General features: G+C 42.6%; 1 protein-coding gene across 13 annotated transcripts in view; it reads left to right on the forward strand.

Moving 5' to 3' along the window:
- LOC125459524 (liprin-alpha-1-like) overlaps window positions 1–23,778 on the forward strand; it is a 215,037-nt gene that overhangs the window by 141,105 nt on the left and 50,154 nt on the right. For 11 of the 13 annotated variants that reach the window (XM_059652200.1, XM_059652205.1, XM_059652209.1 and 8 more), the window contains 5 exons: window positions 1,727–1,964; window positions 11,190–11,219; window positions 12,264–12,409; window positions 15,066–15,238; window positions 21,677–21,767. In XM_059652200.1, the coding sequence (XP_059508183.1) occupies window positions 1,727–1,964; window positions 11,190–11,219; window positions 12,264–12,409; window positions 15,066–15,238; window positions 21,677–21,767 (678 nt within the window). The remainder of the gene's footprint in view (window positions 1–1,726; window positions 1,965–11,189; window positions 11,220–12,263; window positions 12,410–15,065; window positions 15,239–21,676; window positions 21,768–23,778) is intronic. The other 2 variants (XM_059652206.1, XM_059652204.1) reach the window with 2 other exon arrangements.

The raw sequence follows: 23,778 nt of genomic DNA on the forward strand, positions 1-23,778 counted from the left end.
TTAATAAATAATTCAGACTGTGCTAGTAATGACACAAACCAATTTAGTATAAATAGTCAGACTTAACAGTGCATTTTGTTTTGCAAGCTAGAAACTTGAGTCTGTTGAGTCTCAGGACCTTGTTCTATGTTGGCAAAAGAAATTTGTGAATGTGTTAACAAAAGTGTGGAGCTGGATGAACACAGCAGGCCAAGCAGCATCTAAGGAGCACAAAAGCTGACGTTTCGGGCCTAGACCCTTCATCAGAGAGGGGGATGGGGAGAGGGAACTCGAATAAATAGGGAGAGGGGGGGAGGTGGACCGAAGATGGAGAGAAAACAAGATAGGTAGAGAGGAGAGTATAGGTGAGGAGGTAGGAAGGGGATAGGTCAGTCCAGGGAAGTTGGACAGGTCAAGGAGGCGGGATGAGGTGGTAGGTAGGAAATGGAGGTGCGGCCTGAGGTGGGAGGAAGGGAGGGGCGAGAGGAAGAACAGGTTAGGGAAGCAGAGACAAGCTGGGCTGGTTTTGGGATGCAGTGGGGGACGGGACGAGCTGGGCTGGTTTTGTGATGCAGTGGGGGGAGGGGAAGAACTGGGCTGGTTTTGGGATGCCGTGGGGGAAGGGGGGGATTTTGAAGCTTGTGAAGTCCACATCGATACCATTGGGCCGCAGGGTTCCCAAGCGGAATGTGAGTTGCTGTTCCTGCAACCTTTGTGAATGTGTTGCATCCTTTTCATTGAGAAATTGTTATGGAAACTTAATCCATACAAAATTTCCCTATGATGACACAATGACCAGTCAGGTTCTACCTGCCTGCTGGGTGCTTAAGTATCGTGAAAATTGACAATTTACAGATCATGCTACATCTCCATGTCAATCAGAACTAAGCAAGTAAGCTCTTCAGATGCTATGTAAAATAGTATTCTCTTTTAAAGAGATAATGGAAACTGCAGATGCTGGAGAATCCGAGATTAAAAAAAAGTGTGGAGCTGGATAAATACAACAGGCCAAGCAGCATCTTAGGACCACAAAAGCTGACATTTCAGGCCTCGACCCTTCTTCAGAAAAGGTGGAGGGGGTGAGGAGAGGATTCTGAAATAAATAGGGGGAGAGGGGGAGGTGGATGGAAGATGGATAGATGCGAAGATAGGTGGAGAGGAGATAGACAAGTTGAAGATGCGTGGATGGATCCAGTAGAGGTGAGTATAAGTCTCTAACCTGTTCTTCCTCTCACCTATCCCCTCCTCCCACCTCAAGCCCCACCCCCATCTCCAACCTACTAACCTCATCCAGCCCCTTGACCTGTCCGTCCTCGCCGGACTGACCTCTCCCCTCCCTACCTCCCCACCTACACTCACGTCTACTGGCTCCATCCCCGCACCTTTAACTTGTCTGTCTCCTCCCCAGCTATCTTCTCCTCTATCCATCTTGGATCTGCCTCCCCCTCTTCCCCCCTCCCCCTTTTCTGATGAAGGGTCTAGGCCCAAAATGTCAGCGCTTGTGCTCCTAAGATGCTGCTTGTCCTGTTGTGCTCATCCAGCTCCACACTTTGTATTCTCTTTTAATGTTTGCTTTCTTGCGTCTCAGTCCTGATGATCACAAGGTGTAAAGTTTCAACTTTGTGTCTTTTTTTAAAAGCAGTATTTAAGTTTTGTATTAACAGCAAGTGTTTTCTGTGGTGCTAAGATTAACATATTGAATTAGAGAATGACAAAGGGATTTAACACCTGACCAAATTGTTTACAGGCTGATCCAAGAAGAAAAGGAGTCAACACAGCAGAGGGCAGAAGAGATTGAGAGTCGAGTTGGAAGTGGTAGCCTTGATGGTCTGAATCTCTGCCGATACAGAGGGGGTACACTTCCTGCCTCGTTTACAGGTTCGTCTCTTGCCGGTTCCTCTCCACCTGGAAGTGGACACTCCACGCCAAGACGATCCCCTCGAAGTCCTGCTCATGAGATTGACAGGCTTGGCGTCATGACCCTGGTTAGTTTAAATGCTTGATGTTGTACAGTAACAATATTGTTATCGTGACCTGTGGCCCTTTGCTAACTTGCAATTACTCTGTTTATCTATTATTAATTAATACTTATCAGAATTTTCATTTTCAAAGTTTTCCTTGATTTATATTTTAAGGGCATTTTTAAAACTTAATTTTTATTTGACATTATGGCAGGCAGGTTTCTAAACACATCTTGCAAGTTCATGGAAGTAGCAAATTGAATATAATTTAGATTTAATGTTAACTTTTTGCCTTCCTGAGAGTTCTGAGGTGATAACAAGGTTCATGTTTTAAAATGTTGACTAGATCATGTATGAAATTCGGTGTTAGTTTCTCTCAGATCGCTTCTCATTTTTCTATCGCATAGAAAGTACACTGCCTTCAATCTCTCCTCATAAGACAGTCTTAACTTCCAGGAAACAAGTCAGGTGAACATCCGCTGCACTCCCTCTGTGGCAAGTTTGGAAACAACATTAGGATCGGTGATGGACAAGAGAGATCCACTTACTATAAATGTAATTTGAGTCTCTGAAATCTTGGTGACCAACCTCAACTTCAGAGTTCTTCTACTACAAAAATCTGTTATGAAACCATATTCATATTAAGCAGAATCACAGAATTCTTATGATGCACAGCAATGTCATTCAGCCCATTGTCTCTGCACTGGCTTTGAACATTTTAACATAGATCCATTTCCTGCTTTTCTCCCCATTACCTTGCACCCTGAGACTGTAGGAAGTAGGGGCAGGAGGAGGCCATTTGGCCCCTCAAGCTAGCTGTGTAATGTGGTGGGATCATTGGCTGTTTGGACATTCCTTCCATCCATTTTCACTGTAACCCTTGATTCCCCTCCTGATAAGAATCTGTCTCTCAGCCTTAAGAAGTTCCTCTTCATCTCAGTTTTAATTTGGTTTCCCTTTATCTGACACTTTGCTGGACTCTGCCATGAGAAGAAACATCCTCTCGCCGTTTGCCCTGTCTAGTGCCTTAAGAATCTTACAAGCTTCCTATCATTCTTCTAAACTCCAGTGAGTAGAGCCCTAACCTGTTTAACCTTTACTCATAAAACAGTTAGTCCTTACTGGGTGTCATCTGAGTGAACCTTTCTGAACTGCTCTACTGAAATATTTTACCTTAAATAAATGGACCATAGCTGGTCACATTACTCTAGGTGTAGTCTCCCCAGCATCTTGTATAGTTGCAAGAAGACTTCTCTACTCCATACTCTTGTACTTGAAGTAAGGGCCAACTACCCATTAGTGTCCCTGATTACTTGCTGTACCTGTGTGCTAGCTTTGTGTTTTATGCACAAAGTATCCCCAGGTCCCTTTGTGTCACAGCTTTCTGCAATTTTTCTTCATTTTAGTTTTTTTTGTTTTCCTTTCCAAATTGGACAACTTCATAATTTCCCACATTTGCTTCATTTACAATCTTTTTGCCCACTTATTTAACACATCACTCTTGCTCTGTAAGATGTCTGTATCCCTGTCACAACTTGCCTTTCCCATCTATTTTCATAATCACAGGTGGTGCGGTGGCTCAGTGATTAGCTTTGCTGTCACACAGCACCAGAGACCTGCGTTTGATTCCAGCCTCGGCCATCTGTATGTGTGGAGTTGCACATCTTCCCAGTGTCTTTGTGGGTTTCCTCCAGTTTACTCCCACAGACCTAAGATGTCAGGTTGGGTGGTTTAACCATGTTAAATTGCCCATAGTGTCCAGAGATATACAGGGTAGGTGGTTTAGCCATGGGAAATGCAGGGTTATAGGGTAGTGGGAATGGGTCTGAGTGGGATGCTTTTCGGAGGACTGGTATGTACTTGATGGGCCAAATGGCCTGCTTCCATGCTTTAAGGATCCTATGATTCTATGAATAACATTTGCAAATTTGGCTACAGTAGATTTGCTACTTGCCTTTGTCATAGATATGTATTGTAAACAGTTGCAATGTCAGCACTGATGCCTCTGGAACCCTACTGGTGTTTTGGGTTGCCATCCTGAAAAAGAGCCCCTTATCCTCGCTCGCTGCATCCTGCCCCTGAACCAATTCTGTATTCAAGCCAATTTACTTACACTGACAGTTCTTATCTTATGGTTAACCTTTTATGAGGTAATTTGTTGTATGCCTCCTGGAAATCCAAATGCAACTCGTCTATCTACTGGTTCCTTTCTTTCCAATGGTTGAGACGTGCTTGAAAATAGCTAATAAATTAGTCAGCCTTATGAAAGGGAAATCATGTCTGTGTTGATTCTGCCTGATGAGATTATGATTTTTCAAATGTGTTGCTACTGTTTCCTTAATAGTTGATTCCATGTCAGCCAATAGTTACCCACTTTCTACATCCATTATTAAATAGGGGTTTTGCATTAGCAGTTAGCTAATCGTCTGGTCCTTCTCCAAAATCAAAGGCCTTTTTCTGGAAAATTACAACCAATGCATCCACTATCCCTGTAGCTGCTGCAATTAGGATCCTAGAATGTAATCTATCAGGGCCAGGGGCCTTATCTGCCTTTTGCCCCATTAGTTGGTCTCATACTCATTCTCTAGTGATAGTAGTGATACTAAATTCCTTCCCTCTATTCATTAGTATTAATAGGATGCTTGAAGTATCTTCCACCATACAGACTGATGCAAAATATCTGCTTAACTCCTCTGCTATTTCCTTGTTCCCATAATTGTCTCCCCAGATTCATTTTCTCAGAGGCCTTTGTTCACTTTGACACCCCTCTTCCTCTTAATATATTTAAAGACGCTCTTATTCTCATGTTTCATGATCCTAGATGGTGTGCCTTTGACATTTATATTTAATTATTTCTCTTTAAGTAATGTTCCAGCACTGTCTTGAATGCCTCTTGAACTTGCCTCCAACACAGTTCTTAGTAGTGCATTCCAGACTACAAACTCCTGAATTTCTGCCCAGGGATAAATAAAGGATTTATATTTGCATATCAACAAATCAAAACCTCCATCTCCTTTCTAACTGAAGATTTAACAGCATCTTAGGTCTATTTAATTTGTATCAGTGTATGTCCCTTTGTTCTTTTACTTATAAATTCTGTGCTCCTCCCCTTCCCCCTCTCCCTCCCCTTCCCCCTCTCCCTCCCCTTCCCCCTCTCCCTCCCCTTCCCCCTCTCCCTCCCCTTCCCCCTCTCCCTCCCCTTCCCCCTCTCCCTCCCCTTCCCTCTCTCCCTCCCCTTCCCTCTCTCTCTCGGGCACCTGAAGAAGGAGAGAGAGAGACTCTGAAAGCTTGTGTTTTCAAATAAACCTGTTGGACTATAACCTGGTCTCGTGCGGTTTTTGACCTTGTCCGCCCCATTCCAACATCGGCACCTCCACGTCGTTCTGTTAATGAAGCCTAGAATACTTTGTTTTATTAACAGCTCTCCATATATCTATCCAGCTATCTTTAAGACTTGCAGATTTGCATGCATATACCCTGTGGGATAACTGCTCCTGCTTTAGTACCTTTTATTTTGTACCATTTCTCCAGAGCAGCAGTCAGTAAGGATGACAAACAGTAGGTTGGCCTTTATGGCAAGATGGTTTGAATACAGGAATGAGGAAGTCTTAACACAGCTTTTCAAAGACTTGGTGAGACCACAGCTGACATTGTATGCAGTTTCAGCATCCTTCCCTTAGTAAAAATATATGTGCAATAAAGGAACCTTGCAAAGGCTTACCAGACTGATTCCAGGGATGGCAGTTTTGAGTATGATGGATTTTTTTCCTTTATTCATTAACAAGATGAGGGTGTCATTGGCTAGACAGCATTTATTGCCCATCAGTATTGTCCAGGGGACAGTTAAGAGTAAACCACATTGCTCTAGGTCAGGAGTCACATGTAGGCCAGACTAGGGAAGGATAGCAGCTTCCTTCCCTAAAGGACATAAGTGAACCAGATGGGTTTTTCCAACAATAGTTTCATGGGCATCATGAGATTCTTAATTCCAGATATTTTTGTTGAATTCAAATTCCACCATCTGCTGTGGCGGTATTCGAACCCAGGTCCCAGAATGTTATCTGGGTCTCTGGATTAACAGTCCAGCGATAATACCATTAGGCCATCACCTCCCCAGCAGGGTACAGATTGAGACTGTATTCCCTGAAGTTTGAAGAACAAGAACAGGTCTCATTGAAACACACACAATTCTGACTGGGCTGAACAGATGGATTCAAGAATGATGTTTTCCCTGGCTGGGAAATCTAATACAAGGGATCATGGTCTCACGATACACAATGGGCCATTTCAGACTGAGCTGAGAAATTTCTTGGCTGAGGGTGGTGAACCTGTTAAGTTCTCTACCACAGAAGAAAAGAGTGTCCCAGTCATTAAATATATGAAAGAAAAAGATTTTTTTTGAAACTAAAGGTGTTGTGGAGGTTTGGGAAGAGTGTATGTGTATGATGTTGAGGGAAAGGATCAGCCATGATCATAATGTTGAAATGACTCTATAGGTCAAATGGCCTATTTTGTGTGTGTTCTTTGAACTGAAATGTTTCACCTTACACTTCTCAACATCTGCCTCTTATTTGCTTATTTGGTTCTTGTCTTTAACTATCATGGATAATAAAAAGTTGAAATAAAACAAAATTCTCTGGTCTGGCAGCATCTGTGAAGACAAAAGGTAATGTTTTGTAAAACCTTTTAAAAGATAAAGCTACAACAATGGAGATGAGAGCAAATGGACAAAAGTTGAGTGATTACATGACAAAAGGGTTCGTAATGCAAGACAAAGGTTGGAGATATAGGACATGCAGTCAAGTGAAGAGGACAGTCAGGAGAGAATATATGACATAACAAAGTGTGGAACTGGGTGAACACAGCAGGCCAAGCAGCATCTCAGGAGCACAAAAGCTGACATTTCGGGCCTAGACCCTTCACACAAATCTTTGCCAAGCTGTTAGCTCAGTGTAATTTCAGTTGCATGCTTTCCTTAAGACATTTCCCTTCCAGGTTAATGCTGTGTAGCTAAAAAGCTGAAAAGAAAAATGGTTTAAATAAGAATTTGTCTGTGCCGAGTTCAGGCTAATCTACATCCAATAATCAATGCTGAAAATTGTTCACGTTTTGTCAGCTTTGGCAAATTCCACCAACATGAGAAAATCTACCATCAACAAAAACCATCAAAAGTGTTCTTTAAAATCCATTAATTCCTCATGTTTTTCAGTATTTACAGATCCTTCAAAAAGAATTTCAGGATCTTCTGAAAGTATATCTTCACCAAAAATGAATTAGTTCTTTCTTGGGCCATACCCTACTGACTGCTTGCTTTTGAGGTGATTTCATTACAAGTACAGTAGACAGGCTGGCTAATGAAGAGGGATGAATATAACTTCTTTCCTAAAGGTGTGTCCAAAGGAGATGTTAATGGAAAATACGGAACAACTACCAGCAGCTTCCATCGAAAAAACACACAATGTAGATGAAGTTACAATTTGAGATTTTTGAGCTTGGCAGGAAGGTGCCTAATTAAAAGAGATCGCTTGAGCTTATGTTGACCTTCATTGGAACTGATAGGAAACTGAATGGGAGTGGGGCACAGAATCAAAATGGTAACAGCTGTAAGCTAGAAGCCTGTAAATGACGAGTGTAGATCTTTTGCAAAGCAGTCACCTAATCTGTGTTTAGTTTCCATGCTGTGGAAGAGGCTGTGTCCTTAGCAGCTAGTATTTTGTCCCAACTTCTTTTCCAGGTCTTGGAATGTTTTACTGTTTGTAGAACAAGAAAGTGGGATATGTATGAGTAGTGCTGAGCTTTAAATAATGTGCAACTCTGCTGTTTTCATTATTCTTGTATGATTCCAGCTTTGTCAAGTGACTTGTTCATTAATAAATGCAGTGTTTATTGCAGAGAATGATATTGGTATTAACCTTGATAAGGATTGTATATCACGCCCAATAGCTATATTGTACTCCTCCCCACCGATTCAGAATGCTACGTTTCCTCTTAAGGAACTGTGCTGCCAGATAATTAAATCATAAATTCCCTACAGTATAGAAAGAGACCATTCAGCCCATTGAGCCTGCATAAAACTCTGAAGAGCACTCCACACAGATCCAGCCCCCACCCTATTCCCATAACCCTATATTTTTCATGGCTAACCCAGGACAATTTAGCTTTGCCATCCACCTAACATCTTTTGACTGTGGGAGGAAACTGGAGCACCTGGAGGAATCCCAGGCAGATATGCAAACTCCACACGGAGAGTCACCCAAGGATGAAGTCAAACCCTGGTCCCTGGTGCTGTGAGGCAACAGTGCTAACCACTGTGCCACCCTTAATCGTACACTTGAAGTGGGGTCCATGTCCAAAGTTTTATCCTTCTGCCTTTGAAACATTGATAATTGGTTTCATACCATTCACTGTCAGCTCTTAGAGTCATAGCATTGTACAGCATGGAACTAGACCTTTCATTCATGCCAAACAGACATCCTAAGTCTAGTCCATTTGCCAGAGTTTGGCCCGTATTGTCGTAACGCCTTCCGATTCATATACCCTCCTGATGCCTTTTAAATGTTGTAATTGTTTTAGCCTCCTTTACTTCCTTTGATTGCTTGATCCACACATGCACCACCCTCTGTGTGGAAAAAGTTGTCTCTTAGGTCCATTTTAAATCTTTCCCTTCACCTTAAACCTATGCCCTCTAGTTTTGGACTCCCCTACTCTGGGGAAAAGAACTTGGCTATTCACCCTATCCATACCCCTTATGATTTTATGAACTTTTATAAGGCCAGTCCTCAGCCTCCAACGCCCCAGGGAAATTAGCCCCAGCCTATTCTGCCTCTTCATTGGAGCTTAGCTTAAACCCGCTAACCCTGGCAACATTCTTATAAATCTTTTCTGTACCCTTTCAAGTTTCATGACATTCTTATAGTAGGGAGACCAAAATTGAATGCATTAGTCCAAAAGTGACCTAACCAATGTCCTGTTTAACCGCAACATGACCTCCCAACTCCTATACTCAATGCACTGACAAATAAAGGCAAGCACACCAAATGCCTCCTTCACTATCCTATCTACCTGTGACTCCACTTTCAACAAACGATGAGCCTGCACTCCAAGATCTCTGTGCAGCAACACTTGCCAGGGCCTTACTCTTAAGTGTATATGTCCTGCGTTTTTTTGCATTCCCAAAATGCAGCTCCTCATTTATCTAAATTAAACTCCATCTGCCGCACCTAGGCCTGTTGGCCCATCTGATCAAGGTCCTGTTGTGAAGGATAGAGGTGACCTAAATAATAAAGTGTGAAGCTGGATGAACACAGCAGGCCAAGCAGCATCTCAGGAGCACAAAAGCTGATGTTTCGAGCCTAGACTGTTCATCAGAGAGGGGTTTGGGGAGAGGGTTCTGGAATAAATAGGGAGAGAGGGGGAGGCAGACTGAAGATGGAGAGAAGAGAGTATAGGTAGGGAGGGGATAGGACAGTCCAGGGAAGACAGACAGGTCAAGGAGGCGGGATGAGGTTAGTAGGTAGGAAATGGAGGTATGGCTTGTGGTGGGAGGAAGGGATAGGTGAGAGGAAGAACAGGTTAGGGAGGCGGGGACAGGCTGGGCTGGTTTTGGGATGCAGTTGGGGGAGGGGAAGAACAGGACTGGTTTTGGGATGCAGTGGGGGAAGGGGAGATTTTGAAGCTAGTGAAGTCCACATTGATACCTTTGGGCTGCAGGGTTCCCAAGCGGAATAGGAGTTGCTGTTCCTGCAACCTTCGGGTGGCATCATTGTGGCAGTGCAGGAGGCCCATGATGGACATGTCATCAAGAGAATGGGAGGGGGAGTGGAAATGGTTTGCGACTGGGAGGTGCAGTTGTTTTTTTGCGAACCGAGCGGAGGTGTTCTGCAAAGCGGTCCCCAAGCCTCCGCTTGGTTTCCCCAATGTGGATGAAGCCACACCGGGTACAGTGGATACAGTATACCACATTGGCAGATGTGCAGGTGAACGTCTGCTTAATATGGAATGTCATCTTGGGGCCTGGGATGGGGTGAGGGTGGAGGTGTGGGGGCAAGTGTAGCACTTCTTGCGGTTGGAGGGGAGTGTGGAGCGGACAAGGGAGTCATGGAGAGAGTGGTCTCTCCGGAAGGCACAGGGGTGTGGGGATGGAAAAATGTCTTGGGTGGTGGTGTCGAATTGTAGATGGCGGAAGTGTCAGAGGATGATGCGTTGTATCCAGATGTTGTTGGGGTGGTGTGTGAGAACGAGGGGGATCCTCTTTGGGCGGTTGTGGCGGGTGCGGGTTGTGAGGGATGTGTTGCGGGAGATGCGGTCAAGGGTGTTCTCGACCACTGTGGGGGGAATGTTGCGGTCCTTGAAGAACTTGGACATCTGGGATGTGTAGGAGTGGAATGCCTCATCCTGGGAGCAGATGCGGAGGAATTGGGAATGGGGGATGGAATTTTTGCAGGAGGGTGGGTGGGAGGAGGTGTATTCTAGGTGACTGTGGGAGTTAGTGGGCTTGAAATGGACATCAGTTTCTAGCTAGTTACCTGAGATGGAGACTGAGGGGTCCAGGAAATTGAGGGATGTGTTGGAGATGGCCCAGGTGAACTTGAGGTTGGGGTGGAAGGTGTTGGTGAAGGTAACCTTCTTTGTTTCTCACTACACCTCCAATTTTGGTGTCATCTTCAAACTTACTAACCGTACCTCCTTTATTCATTGCTGGGTATACATTGGCCATGAATATACATTGACCAGAAAGCATCTCATAAAATGTAAATTCTGCAAGCTGGTGTATAATACCAGAGCTGAAACATAGTGTTATATTTATTCTTTAGGTAATGCCGCTTGTGTGATTGCTTATGGCAAATATCTTCCCTTTTTAATTTTACTGCACCCTGTAGTGGGTGGCTTTTTTTGTGGGATGTTGGTGTCATCGTTGAGGCCACCATCCCTTCTGAGGAAGGTCACTGAACCCAAAACTTTCTGTCCGCAGATGTTGCTAGATCTGAGTTTTTCCAGCAGTTGATGATAGTGTTACTGAATAAGTTTCTTTTGAAGACTACATCTGCAAATATTACAAGCATTTCATCTCAGCAAGTGAAATGACAACCTTTTGAAATGAATGCAATTTAGGCTGTGTTCATGGTAAATCTGCCCAGTCTTCACTTTCACTCCTGCTTGTGATTTCTGATGCACCTACATCTTGTATAATCTTCTAAATCCTTTTTTTGTTCTTAATGACTCTCTCTTTTCTTTGCATGTGTCTGTCAGCCTAGTGATTTAAGGAAGCATCGTAGGAAGGTAAATGTATAAAATTGTACTTCAATTACCTGGCATTAGGTTGTTGTATGAGACATTTTATGTAATTGGTGTTTCAAAATATATCATCTCTTTGCTGACTACTGTGATTTCTTTCCTTGCTGTCAATGTTGTTTAAGTGAAGTTTTAACATATATTCCTTTTACTTCCCCTTCAAGTCTAGGGAAATTTGTGTAAAATACCCTTAATGTAAAATAAGCATTTTACTGATATTAACTGATTTAAGTTTTAGATTTAATCAGAAAAAGACTTTTTAAAATGCCTGGAACACTTTGTACTCAATGCTCTGATACTGTATCAGAACTGAGAATATAGTGGAGCCAAGTGATGGAGCTCTCTTTCATAAAATTTAAGGTCATGGCATTTAATTTTCCCTCTCCTGTTCATTTTAGGCCTAAGCCACGCTGGGGGAATAATAAACTAAGACTTCCAGTCTGACAATGAAGTTGTGAATCCTTGCAGAGTTGTAAATTGAAGATAAATTGTGATAAGAAAGCGTAGCCCAATTTTTAAATTTGCACTCCTAGCCTATGTAGCATTCTTCAGCAAAGTCTAAATAAATTTCAGAACTTCAGAATGTTGGACAATAGTTCCAGGAAACCAAGAAAAATTGGTGCTGCTTTTTCTCATTTCCATTTCTTAATTTTTGAACCGCTTTTACTTTGCACTGAGATGTTCTAATTTTTGGGATTTTGTTTAGATTCTCAAGGGAATCAATCATGTGAAGTGTTATTGCATGATTCAGTTTTCTAAAAAGAAAACCAAAGTTAGAATGTTGAACTTTCATTAAAATTTACTCTTGCTTTGTAAAGAGTTGAAACAACTTCCTATGCCATGGTAATTCTGTACCACTGTAATTTGTGTGTTGATGTAAATTGTATTGTGTTTGTGGAATCCATGTGGACCTGACTTGGATGTTTTATTTATGTAATAGTGTCAGCTTTTTCATAAATTCAAAGCATATGTCATGAATGGTTCTTATTTTTGACTACTTATTACTCATTTGCAACTTATCTATAATCCCAGCTAGCAAAAGAGGATACACGGGAAGACAAAACTACAATAAAATGTGAAACATCACCACCCTCCACGCCAAGGTCCATCCGATTGGACAGGGTGAATCAAGGTGCCTCTCACACCATCAGTCAGGAGGATATTCGGGACATAAGAAGGTAAACCAATTTTTCAAATGGCTATAATTAATGCTACTATTCTTTTTCCATCTACACTACTTCGGTCATAGGTGGATTTTACAGAAATATAGTGCAATACTGTAAGCAGACTTGTGGCCATGTATGGATATTGAATTGTTGGTGACATACTAGCAACAAAGAGTGTTGTGATTACATTAGTGGTTGACATGCACTTGTTACCAACTGATTTGAATAAAATGTTGATGTTGAGCCACAAAATATATTTACCAGGAAGTTGTAGCATATAATGGATCGCATTTAAATGTTGCACCATTGATATTTAATGACAAAAAATTGGTTAGAACAACATGGGAATGTCAATAAAAACTAATGAAATTAAAAGATTGATAATTTTAACTCAGAAATTCATGTTCAGTTGTAAGTAACGCTTGTTGTGAGCAAGTTCATTGTTATGTTTTAGAACATAGAACATTACAGCACAGTACAGGCCCTTCGCCCTCGATGTTGTGCCGACCTGTCATACCGATCTGAAGCCCATCTAACCTACACTATTCCATGTACGTCCATATGCTTGTCCAATGACGACTTAAATGTACTAAAAGTTGGCGAATCTACTACCGTTGCAGGCAAAGAGTTCCATTCCCTTACTACTCTCTGAGTAAAGAAACTACCTCTGACATCTGCCCTATATCTTTCACCCTTCAATTTAAAACTATGAATTTTAATAAACTTACCTGTTCAGAATTATGCCCAGTTAACATTGCATTAATTATTTGAAACCAAAAGAGTGGTTTATTTTGGAGAATTACCAGAAGAATTTTTGACCATGTATGGAACAAAAATTTCAGTTTTGAACATAATTACAATGTTCATACTGTTTAGTGAAGGCTTCATGTGTTTGGTGCTGGTTAGATTTGAATCATGGAGTCATAGAGCATGGAAATAGATGTTTCAGTCTAATTAATCCATGCTGACCGTAATCCCAAACTAAGTTAGTCCCATCTCCCTGCACTTAGACCATATCCCTCCAAACATTTTCTATTCATATACTTATCCAAATGTCTTTTAAATGTTTTAACTGTGCCCATATCCACCACTTCCTCTTAAAAAATGCATGCCACACATGAACCACACTCTGTGGAAAAGAATTGCCCTTCACGTCTTTTTCTTTAATCCTTCTCCTTTCGCTGCAAAAGGATGCTCCCTAGTCTTGAAATTCCCCACCTCAGGGAAAAGACAGCTGCCATTCACCTTATCTGTGCCCTCTTGGTTTTGTAAACCCCTTTAAGGTCACCCTTCAGCATCTCCATGTGATGCCTCTTTGATGCAAAGCCATTAAGTAGATGTTAGAAACACCTTGGATTTTAAAGAATACAGAATTGTCTGTTTTAGAAATACAGCACAGTACAGGTCCTTCGGCCCACGATGTTGTGCCAAACTTTTACCCTAAACCTAAGGTCTATCTAACCTTGATGATAAAATGTGAGGCTGGATGAACACAGCAGGCCAAGCAGCATCTCAGGAGCACAAAAGCTGACGTTTCGGGCCTAGACCCTTCATCAGAGAGGGAACTGGAATAAATAGGGAGAGAGGGGGAGGCGGACCGAAGATGGAGAGTAAAGAAGATAGGTGGAGAGAGTATAGGTAGGGAGGGGATAGGTCAGTCCAGGGAAGACAGACAGGTCAAGGAGGTGGGATGAGGTTAGTAGGTAGATGGGGGTGGGAGGAAGGGATGGGTGAGAGGAAGAACCGGTTAGGGAGGCAGAGACAGGTTGGACTGGTTTTGGGATGCAGTGGGTGGGGGGGGAAGAGCTGGGCTGGTTGTGTGGTGCAGTGGGGGGAGGGGACAAACTGGGCTGGTTTAGGGCTGCAGTTGAGGAAGGGGAGATTTTGAAACTGGTGAAGTCCACATTGATGCCACTAGGCTGCAGGGTTCCCAGGCGGAATATGAGTTGCTGTTCCTGCAACCTTCGGGTGGCATCATTGTGGCAGTGCAGGAGGCCCATGATGGACATGTCATCGAAAGAATGGGAGGGGGAGTGGAAATGGTTTGCGACTGGGAGGTGCAGTTGTTTGTTGCGAACTGAGCGGAGGTGTTCTGCAAAGCGGTCTCCAAGTCGCATCTCCCAGCCTGTCTCTGCCTCCCTAACCGGTCCTTCCTCTCACCCATCCCTTCCTCCCACCCCAAGCCGCACCCCCATCTACCTACTAACCTCATCCCACCTCCTTGACCTGTCCGTCTTCCCTGGACTGACCTATCCCCTCCCTACCTCCCCACCTATACTCTCCACCTATCTTCTTTACTTTCCATCTTCGGTCCGCCTCCCCCTCTCTCCCTATTTATTCCAGGTCCCTCTCCCCATCCCCCTCTCTGATGAAGGGTCTAGGCCCGAAACGTCAGCTTTTGTGCTCCTGAGATGCTGCTTGGCCTGCTGCGTTCATCCAGCCTCACATTTTACTAATTTTGATTGAAATTTGTATTGAATTTCTTGTGGCTGGTATTCCTGGACCCAGGATGCTTGAAATATGATTCTAAGCTTTTTTTATGCTGTTACAGCTGAGAATGTTGGTACTTGTTTGAATTTGTTTATTAACAAAATGCTGTAGACACTAATTCTCTGCTTTTGTTTTCCTGACTGAAAAATACTTGTGAACATGCCAAATGTAACCATAGTTCAACTGGGTCACAGGATGGTCAAGTCAGCAATCCCAGCAGCAGCAACAGCAGCCAAGATTCTCTTCACAAAGCCCCCAAAAAGAAAAGTATAAAGTCATCATTTGGGCGCCTGTTTGGTAAGAAAGAGAAAGGTCGGCTTGGGCAGCCCAGCAAAGATCCCACAGGGCAAGGTTGGTTTGGAAGTCAATAAATAAACTTTGGACTAATTATAAACTTTTTGTCATTAAATTTAGACTTTGTTTCTTCGAATTTGCTTTGAATCCCTGTGTATCTGTAGCCCCATGATTTTTTATCCCTAAATTCACGTAATTTACCTATTCTATCATCTTGTTTTTCTTTTACCAAATGACTGTCCATCAATCTTAGCCCACTTTCCTTGCTACCTTTCCAAGTTCAGGTTGCACCGCTGTTTTTAATTTGGTTTGGTTTTTGGATTGCTTTTTTCTATTTAATTTTGAGTGCATGTTGGTTGTGAACTTGACATGAAAGATTTTAAAAGCAGCCATGTGGATTAGTTAATTTTGAGAGCTGTGTTTAAAATGACTGATATTCATTGCATGGCAGTTCAACATTTTGGTTTTACTGGAATGGGGTTTTTTTTAAAAAATGAGAGTGTTTGTTGCTACTTTTAAGCGCAAAATCGTTAAGAAATGATAGTCCTGTTCAATATGATTGCAATTTTAAATTGGTTAAGTCCCACATGTGCTCTTCAGGTTTGAATGTAACATGAGTAAATTTATAATCTGATAGACAGAGCTGTTCTATTATTTTGTTTGGTGTGCACGGTAGATTGCTGTTAAGGTCAACTGTGCTACAAACCAAAGTTGGTAAATACCTGTGATGGGTAGAATTGAAGAAAAATAACCCCTCTGGATTTTTGAAAGCATATAGAAGAGATAGAACATAGAACACTACAGCACAGGACACGCCCTTCGTCCTGCGATGTGTTGTGCCGACCTATTATCCCGCTTTAAGATCAAACTAACCTGCAGCCCTACGTTTTACTATCATCCATGTACCTATCCAAGAGTTGCTGAAATGCCTAATGTATCTGACCCCACTACCACTGCTGGCAGCTCATTCCACACACCCACCACTCTCTGTGTAAAGAGCCTACCTCTGACATCTCCCCTATACCTTTCTCCAGTTGCTTTAAAATTATGCCCCCTTGTAATCGTCATTTCCGCCCTGGGAAAAAGTCTCTGGCTATCCACTGTATCTATGCCTGTCATCATCTTGTACACCTCTATCAAGTCACCTCTCCTCCTTCTCTCCAATGAGAAAGACCTTAGCTCCCTCAGCCTTTCATCATAAGACCTGCCCCCCCAGTCCAGGTAGCATCCTGGTAAATCTTCTCTGTACCCTCTCTAAAATTTTGACATTCTTCCTATAATGAGGCAACTAGAACTGAACACAATATTCTAAGTGTGGTCTAACCAGAGTTTTATAGAGCTGCAGCATAACATCGTGCCTCTTAAACTCAATTCCCATGTCAGTGAAGGCCAACACACCATACGCCTTCTTTACGACGCTATTAACTTGGGTCTCAACTTTGAAGCATCTATTGATGTGGACCCCAAGATCCCTCTTCCTCCACACTACCAAGAATCCTGCCATTAATACTGTATTCTGCATTCTAATTTGACCTTCCAAAATGAATCACTTCACACTTTCCTAGGTTGAATTCCATCTGCCGCTTCTTTGCCCAGCTCTGCTTCTTTTCAATGCCCCATTGCAACCTACGACCGCCCTCTACACTATCCACAACTCCTTCAACCTTCGTGTCATTGACAAACTTACTAATCCACCCTTCCATTTCCTCATCCAAGTCATTTATAAAGATCACAAAGAGCAGAGGATCCAGAACAGATCCCTGCAGAACACCACTGGTCACCGAGCTCCACGCTGAAGACTTTCCATCTACTGCTGCCCTCTGTATTCTATTGGACAGCCAATTCTGTATCCAGACAGCCAAATTTCCCTGAATCCCATGCCTCCTTAACCTCTGAATGAGCCTACCATAGGGAACATTATGAAATGTCTTGTTAAAATCCATACACACCACATCCACTGCTCTGTTCTCATCACTGTGTTTTGTCACATTCTCATAAAATTCAATAAGGCTTGTGAGGCATGACCTGCCCCTCTCAAAGCCATGCTGACGATTTCTAATCAAATTGTGCTTTTCCAAATCATAAATACTGTGTCTCAGAATCCTTTCCAATAATTTGCCCACCACAGAAATGAGATTGACTGGTCTGTAATTCCCAAGATTATCCCTATTCCCTTTCTTAAACAAGGGAATAATATTTGCCACCCTCCAATCATCTGGTACTACTCCAGTGGACAGTGAGGACGCAACGATCATTGCCAAAGGTTCCCATATATAGCCTTGGGTATATCCTGTCTGGGCCAGGGGACTTATCTATCCTCGTGTTTTTGAAAATTTCTAGCATATCCTCCTTCCTAACATCAACCTCTTCGAGCATATCAGCCTGTTTCATGCTGTCCTCACAAACATCAAGGCCCCTCTCACTGGTGAATAATGAATCAGAATATTCTTTAAGGACCTACCCTACCTCCTCTGACTCCATGCATAAATTCCCTCCACTATCCCTGATTGGCCCTACCCTCACTCTGGCTGCCCTCTTGGGTTTTTCCTTAATCCTACCTACCAAGGATTTTTCGTACCCACTTCTAGCTTTCCTAAGTCCATTCTTCTTCAATTTCTAGTAGCCCTCTAGTGCCCTATTTGATCCTTGCTTCTTCAACCGTAAGTAAGCTTCCTTCTTCCTCCTGACTCGATGTCCCACATGTCTTCTCGCCCAAGGTTCCTTCACCTTACCATCCCTTCCTGGCCTCAGTGGGACAAACCTATCCAGTACTCACAGCAAGTGCTCCCTAAACAACTTCTACATTTCTATCATGAATTTTTCTGAGAACATCTGACCCCAATTTATGCCCCGCAGTTCTTGCCGAATAACATCGTAATTCCCCCTCCCCCAATTAAATACTTTCCCACACTGTCTGCTCCTGTCCCTTTCTGTGGCTTTCGTAAACACCAGGGAGTTGTGATCACTATCACCGAAATGCTTTCCCACCGAGAGATCTGACACCAGGCCCGGTTTGTTGCCAAGCACCAAATCCAATGTGGCCTCCCCTCTAGTCGGCCTATCTACATATTGAGTCAGAAATCCTTCCTGGATGCACCTGACAAACTCTGCTCCATCCAAATTATTTGCACTTAGGTTCCAGTTGATATTATGAAAGTTGAAGTCATCCATAACAACAACCATATTACTTCTGCACCTTTCCAAAATCTGCCTCCCAATCTGTTCCTCTGTGTCTCTGCTGTTAGGTGGGGTGGGGTGGGGTGGGGTGGGGGGGTGGTGTTCTGTAGAAAACTCCCAATAAAGTGACTGCTCCTTTCCTGTTCCTGATCTCCACCCACACTGACTCAGTAGACAAGCCCTCCTCCATGACCTCCCTATCTGCAGCTGTGATACCAACCTTGATTAGCAATGCCACTGCCCCGCCTCTCTCATCTCCCTCCCTGTTACTTTTGGAACATCTAACAACCATTCCTGCCCCGTGTTTTCCAATTCCCCATAATGGCTGTAACTTCGTCGCTCCAAATACTGATTCATGGTCTTAAGTTCATTTCCCTTATTCCTCACGCTTATTGCATTAACATAGACACACATCACCCTTTTGCACTGACTGCAACTTTGCCCTGTCAATTGTCTTTCCTGCCTCTCAGACTCTCTACATGCTGTAGCTGTCTGTACACCAGCTACCCCATCCTCTGATTCATAGCTCTGGTTCCAAACCCCCTATCAAACTAGTTTAAACCCTCTTGAAGAGCTCCCGCCCAGGATAATGGTGCCCCTCCAGTTCAGGTGCAACCTGTCCTTCCTGTAGAGGTCCCACCTTCCCCAGAAGCTATCCCAATGATCCACATATCTGAAATCATCCTCCTTACACCAGCTCTGTAACCACGTGTTCAGCTGCACTCGCTTTCTATTTCTAGCTTCACTTGCCCATGGCACCGGTAGTAATCCTGAGATTATTACTCTGCTCGTGCTGCCTTTTAGCTTCCAACGTAACTCCCTATATAATCACTTTTCAAGACCACCTCCCTTTTCCTAGCTATGTCATTTGTACTGATGTGTACCACGACTTTTGGCTCTTCACCTTCCCCCTTAAGAATCCTGAAGACTCACTCTGAGACATCCCTGACCCTGGCACCTGGGAGTCTTGCTCGGGACCACAGAATCTTCTATCTGTTCCCCTCACCATTTAATCTCCTATCACTATCGCTCTCCTATTCTCCCTCAATCCCTTCTCAATCACAGAGCCAGACTGAGTGCCAGAGACCTGGCTGCTATGACTTTCCCCCGGTAGGGTGGCCACTCAGTGGTAATGAGATGATATTGATGATCTAGAAAACAGAAAATGTGGTCAGTAGAAGTGTAGTGTGAACTGTCTAAACAAGGATATGCTAAATCCTCATTGTCTGCGGATGATAGGGGCACGGAACACCTGTGGATAACAGAGACAGATACCACAACAATATAAATCCGATAAGGACTGCGCAGTCAGTCCTGATGAGTCCATGGGCAAAAACAAAATACAGATCTGGGGCTAACCTTGTGAGTACACTGATCTGTAGGTTGCAAATCATCAGATGACAAGGACAAAAAACAAAGTTGCTGGAAAAGCTCAGCAGGTCCAGCAACATCTGTGGAGGAGAAAACAGAGTTAACATTTCGGGTCCGGTGACCCTTCCTCAGAACACAGCATCCGCAGTTGTTTTGGTTTCTTTCAGATGACAAGGATTGTGTGCATACCATCCAAGGGCGTTACTCAGGTCAGATAGAGCTAGATTGGAGACGCATTTGGAAAATATGTATTTTGTCATTGATGGTAGGGTAATGCAAATGGAGTTCAGCAAGGAATCTGTATGGGGGGGGAAAATGCTTTGGACTGGTACGAATTCTGACAATAGGACGCTGAAAGATACACAACTTCTAAGAAAAAAGACCAAGAGAGCATTGTGACTAATTGACCTTCATGAGGAAAGCATGTAAGGAAAACAATTCCAGTAACAGTGCAGGAGAGATGACAGTGGTAATAGTGCAATGTTAGGGGGAAGCGATGTTCATGACTAAGCAGACATGAGGAAAGTAGCACATCATATTTATTAGGATAAATAGGATTACTTTTATACCTCCTACAAAAGAAAAGTTGAGTTCAGATTTTGTATACTGACATTGTACTTGTGATGTAACAAGGCGTAGAGCTGGATGAGCACAGCAGGCCGAGCAGGAATGCTGATGTTTCTGGCCTAGACCCTTCTTCAGAAAATGCACTCTTGTACTTGTGATAGTTTGTTTTACCAATACCAAAATGTGAACCCCATTTTTACCTCCTTCAACTTTACCTCATGCAAAATAGTAATGGACTGGGCTTTCAGCACTTGTGATTTGTGCTTTGACCTTCCCTGCTAATTTTTTTTGAGCAACTAAAATAGCATGGCTTTCATTGGCTTCCAAGCTTGTGTAACTAGTGACTATAATGTTGGCAAGTATTTTGTTTCCTAGTATTCTGCGATACTTATATACAGTTACAATACCATTTATCAGCAAGATCTAATACTGTGTTTGCGTGTCAGTATTGGAATGTTGCTTTTGAGGAAGTAATTTGTATTTGTTAAATTTGATGTAATTAAATGGGATTTTCATTGTGATGGGGATTTATTTTCTGCTTCCTTGAAAATGAATTGCATGTGTTCCAGTAATAAGTAGGACCAATGGAAAATTAATCATTCAAATTGGATGTTAACCATTTTCAATTGATATATGTAAGATTTGTTCTGCATGCTGTAGACTTGCAATTCATTTGGAACCTTATTTGAAGGATTAACTTCTAAAAACAAGCAATTACTCCACTTACTTGAATATAGCACGTGTGTGTGTGTATTTTTTTTAAACTATCTTATTGGATCTCAGCACAATCTTGTGAATTTCTTCAGACTGCTGCCCTCGATGAATGCTTATGTTGTGTTTCCTAATGCTGCACCCATGAACTGTCCTGAACTACTTGCATAGAGCTATCATGCAACTTCTTGATGAAATTCTTTGAAATTATTATTATATTTTTGATATTTTATGCTAGATTAGATTAGATTCCCTACAGCGTGGAAACAGGCTTTTCGGCCCAACACGTCCACACCGCCCCTTGGAGCATCCCACCCAGACCCATCCCCCTATAGCCCACACACCCCTGAACACTATGGGCAATTTAGCATGGCTGATCCACATAGCCTGCACATCTTTGGACTGTGGGAGGAAACCGGAGCACCCAGAGGAAACCCACGCAGACGCGGGGAGAATGTGCAAACTCCGCACAGTCAGTCGCCCGAGGCTCGAATTGAATCTGAGTCCCTGGCGCTGTGAGGCTGCAGTGCTAGCCACTGTGCCGCCCCATGTTTTATGTTTGGATGGTATAAAATACTATTCAAAATCCAATTTACAATATCTGACTGAAATTAGATAAGCTGACTTACTCCCATAAGTAGCATAATGATTTAACTTTAAACCTTATAGGTGGCATACCTGATATGGAAACCTGTCCTCAGGATACCTTGGGACTGAGTAAACTTGGCCAAGCAGAGAAAGATAGAAAGTTGAAAAAGAAGTAAGTTTGTTTTTTTTGTGAAGCTTTTTACCTGAAGTAGTACAAAATGCATGCTTCTTTTAACTCCATTACGTCACTACCTTTCTGAAAAAGAAATTGCAATGATATTTGAAATGGTTCAGCACAGCACAGAAGACTGTTCAAAAGACACTATTTTAAAAACTATGTATGAACTGAGAAATCTGGCTCCTCCCAATGCCCTCTCCTACCCACAAACCCATCATCCATTTCATTCCCATATCATTTTACCTTTCATTTAAAATTAGTGCTTTACACATTTTTTTTCTTCATTTCTTTCCTTTCTTATGTTGTTATTCACTCCATCACCTTAGTAGTAAATCAGGGTAAGTTCATTTATCATTAACTTTCATGAATGCAATGGGTTTGCTTTGTAGTCTATTTCAATTTCTGATCCTATGGGGAAGTTTGTTTCTCTTTGGAATGTGCTGTATGCAAGATGTGAACATTTCCATTGAGTTCCAGTTTGTATATAAGAAGGATCTTCTCTCATCTCTCCACAGATAGCTGCCTGGCAGTATCTGTGGAGAAAAAGCAGAGTTAGAATTTCAAGTGTGATGACACTAAAGGGTCAGAGGACCTGAAACATTAACTCTACTTTCTCTGCACAGATGCTGCCAGGGCTGCTGAGTTGCTCCAGCAATTTCTGTTTTAGCTTTACAACTTTGTAGCTTCAACTAATAATCTTAAGAACCCCTGGGCTATAATGCCACCTTTCTGACTGGTGTTCCTTGGGCATTGATGCTCGAATGTCATCAATCCATGATGAGAAAGATTGGCTGTCAGTGCAGAATTGGACTCTATTTAAGATCAACCAAAAGTTCCTGAAAAATGCAGCTATTTTCTGTATCTTGGGAACCTCCTTCTCAGCGAAGGTAGACATAAATGACACAGTTTATCATTGCCTCTAATATGCTAACTTCACCATCAGCCAACTTGCAAAAAGTATTTGAGGATGGGAAGTCACATTGGAAACTAAGATTGTGATTTACTAGGTAGCAGCGATGTGTGCATTTGTTGTTATTTTGGAGACTAGGACAGTGCACATCAGTCACCTCTGGGGAAGTACCACCAGCAGTGCCTTTGCATGATCCTCTAAATCTATTGGCAAGACATGTCGCCTGGCAGCAGTGACCTGTCTCAAGCTAACATGTCCAGCATCAAGGCAGTAATCACACACAACCAACTCTGCTGGGCAAGGCATAAATTTTGTTTTGCCTGACACCAAACTTACAAAACAGCTGTTTCAACATGGGACTCGGTTGTGGCAGGAGATTCCCAGAGGGGCATTTTAGAAATGTCTTTAAGCCATTTGAGAGGTCAGATGTCCTCACTGACTTATTGTCACTCAGAGGCAGTGACTCCCAAAAATGGAGAATATTCATTTCAGAATAAACCAACTGTATCAAGAGGCTTAGCCTCTTGTGTTCCTGGCAATGTTGAGACATTGAAGAGACCAAACAAGCCCAACAACTTATCTAACTGAGCCTCAAAACAGTGTTTACCCTACATCTGTCAGCGTCCATAGATGAAACTTTAGTTTTGCTGTTGTTCTCAGAACCCATCAGACTGGAAGACAAACATGTCACCTTTCTCCTGAGGAATTGCTTAGGCATGATATTATTGACTATGATATAGGAATGCAACTATTGATCAAGATCTGAATTTTATGCTGGAGGTGGGAAGGAGGTGATCTTTTGAAGGCTATGTTGTCTTTGCCAAATCTGGCTTCATCACTTCAAACCTCTTAAACTTTGCTTTGGCATTGAAGTTGCTTTCCAGAAAAATAATGAAATTGTCAGACAACCATGATCTATTCAACTGTAGGTTGTTTTTCTGCATAGTCATTATCACTTCAGAAGCAAAAGCCTTGTTCTCATTATTGCATGATCAGCCTGAGGAATCTTACAAGTTTATAAACTAGGTCTAGCTGCTTCCTCATTCAGTGCAATCCTGGCTGATATAATTTCTCTGCATACCTGCTTACTCTTCT

This window comes from Stegostoma tigrinum, chromosome 17, assembly GCF_030684315.1.
Source record: "Stegostoma tigrinum isolate sSteTig4 chromosome 17, sSteTig4.hap1, whole genome shotgun sequence".
NCBI classification, from domain to species: domain Eukaryota; kingdom Metazoa; phylum Chordata; class Chondrichthyes; order Orectolobiformes; family Stegostomatidae; genus Stegostoma; species Stegostoma tigrinum.